The 2,500-nt window shown below is 46.2% G+C and overlaps 1 protein-coding gene across 1 annotated transcript in view; it reads right to left on the minus strand.

Annotated features, from left to right (window-relative positions):
• The window catches only part of LOC306828609 (capping protein, Arp2/3 and myosin-I linker protein 3-like), a 30,189-nt gene that overhangs the window by 19,350 nt on the left and 8,339 nt on the right, over positions 1-2,500 (minus strand). The window contains 8 exon segments of the mRNA XM_079351131.1: positions 273-336; positions 338-346; positions 439-512; positions 636-706; positions 1,111-1,205; positions 1,364-1,485; positions 1,752-1,811; positions 1,904-1,954. Coding sequence (XP_079207257.1) covers positions 273-336; positions 338-346; positions 439-512; positions 636-706; positions 1,111-1,205; positions 1,364-1,485; positions 1,752-1,811; positions 1,904-1,954 — 546 coding nt within the window.

Consider the following 2,500-nt stretch of genomic DNA (forward strand, 5'->3'; position numbering starts at 1 on the left):
GGACTCGAACCGACAACCCTCCGGTTTCCAACCCCAGAGACTGAGCTCCTGGTCTGTTGTTCAGTCAGATAACTTTGAGCTTATTTTGTCTCGATCTTACTTTTGTGTGAAGCACTTTGTGCCTCTGGCTTGGAAACTGCTAAATAAATAAAGTTATTATTATTATTGTTATTTATATTATGATTATTATTATTATTAATATTATTATTATTAACATGCTCTTGTAGGTATGAAGCTTCAAACGCCGCTCTGTGAGTTGCGTGTTAACTCACAATGCGCAGGTCTTTGCAGTACAGTTTGGTGAACCAGGTGTTGTACGCCATCGACGCGACGATCGGCCAAATCCCTGAAAAGAGACGAAACTCCGAGGTCAACAAGGAAACACAACGTGGAGACTAAAGAGCGCACGCCACACGCCGCTCGCCGCTCGCCACTCACCTGCTCTCCAGGTGGCTGAAGTCCAGCAGGTTAAACTCCCGGCTGTCCTGGGAGTGATAGATGGTGTCCACATCCTAGGAGCAACATTACCCATGAGCCTCTATGCTGCAGAATATCACCTCCTCATTTCACACACACACACACACACACACACACACACACACACACACACACACACACACACACACAGCTCTTACCCACTGCACCTCCTCCTTGCAGCTGATGCCGTTGTAGTCGCACAGAGCCGAGTACGTCTCCGAGAAGCCTCCTGAGAGAGACGAGAGAGAGAGAGAGAGAGAGAGAGAGAGAGAGAGAGAGAGAGAGACAGAGAGAGAGAGAGAGAGAGAGAGAGAGACAGAGAGCGAGAGAGAGAGAGCGAGAGAGAGAGAGAGAGAGAGAGAGAGAGACAGAGAGAGAGAGACCAAAGAGATTATGTGAACAGCTGCTTCCTTCGGCGGGAACAGGAGAGGAAAGAGAGCAAACAGAAACATTTTGTCTGAATTATCAATCTTTTATATTTCTGACAGAAGATGTTGTAAAGAACATCTGGGAGAGTATTTGTGGAGAGCGAGCGAGCCAACTTCCTCCGAGGCAGCCAAACACTGTGCATGTGTCTGAGTGTGTGTGTGTGTGTGTGTGTGTGTGTGTGTTTGATGATCGCGTGTCTCTTACCACAGGCTCTCTGCGTCTCCACTGATGTCTCTGAGCTGGGTGAGTACTTCCTGCTGCCCTCAGAAAGGTCGCTGTCTGAATGACAGATGGAGGGGCTGAGGACGTGAAAGCAGCACAGTGACTGTGAGGCATCGTTTATCTTTCTCACACACACACACACACACACACACACACACACACACACACACACACACACACACACACACACACGCACACAAACGCACGCACGAGGGGGAGAGAAGGTGACACTTACGCAAAAATAGAGTTGTTGAATATTCGGGACAGGGCAAAGTTAATATGGCTGACCACATTATTGAGCTGTTCACGGGACTCGAACCTCAACGAGTAGCTCGTTTTGTCCGTGTCGATCACAACCTGAACACAAGCAGAGACGTCAAAGTACCGTGGAAGAATCAGTGGCTCGGAGAATCTCAAGTTATAAATCCTTTCTGGGGCCAAGCGTACAGAGGATAACAACTTGTCAGGTACAGTTAGCCCCGCCCTAAATCCTCCACGTGCACTTCTGCACCTAACTTTCTCGTCTGTCCCTGGAGTTCGTTTTTCCATAAATGCGTCTCGTCATTCCTTGAAGGTGAACGTGATGTGACAGCTCCATAAAGAGCTGTGACAGAGACACTCACCTGGTGCTCAGGGTGAGAATTCAAAGCTCGAATCTCCAAGAAGTTGAAGGTAGACTCGACCTGCAGACGCAGAGATAACGCACACGGTGAAGAGTTTCTGAAAGGAAATCAAATCTTGAATCTGTCAGTGAGAGAGCAGGAGAGAAAGCTACCTTAGCGGGGATCTTTGGAGGCAGGAAATACAGACGCCACGTGATGAGGACCTGAAGGAAAGCAGCAGAGACAATAGGATGAAGATGAGTGAAAAGTTCACAGCACAGTGTGGAAAACAGTCCCTGCAGTCTGTGTGTTAATAAGGACTTTAAATGAGCAGCCTGTTGTACTCTCCGAGCCAGGACACCGATACTGGACTAAAGAAGTCCTGGACCATGTTACATGAGACCACATCAGATACACCAGTCCAGGGTCTGTCAGGACTTTTTATAATATCTGACAACATTTCTTAATTTGTGTCGACGGGGTGGAGGCCGACAACAGCAAAGCATCATGGGACATTTGTTCTGTGATTTCTGTGTTTATTATTTATTTACCTTTTATGATAAATATTTATGTCTGGATAAAAACAATTTATCATTTCTCTCCTTTTGTTGTATATCTGGTGGTGTGTAATGTTTGTGTGTTTGTCTGGTTTCTGGGTGAGGATTCATTCTAGTTTTTTGTGTTGTTGTTCTGTTGGTCCTTTTGGGCCTGTGATATGTTGAAAATAAAATAAATAAAAAGACTTTGATCAACAGAAACAAAAACAAGTC

The sequence above is a fragment of the Symphodus melops genome (genome assembly GCF_947650265.1).
Source record: "Symphodus melops genome assembly, chromosome: 8".
Lineage (NCBI taxonomy): Eukaryota > Metazoa > Chordata > Actinopteri > Labriformes > Labridae > Symphodus > Symphodus melops.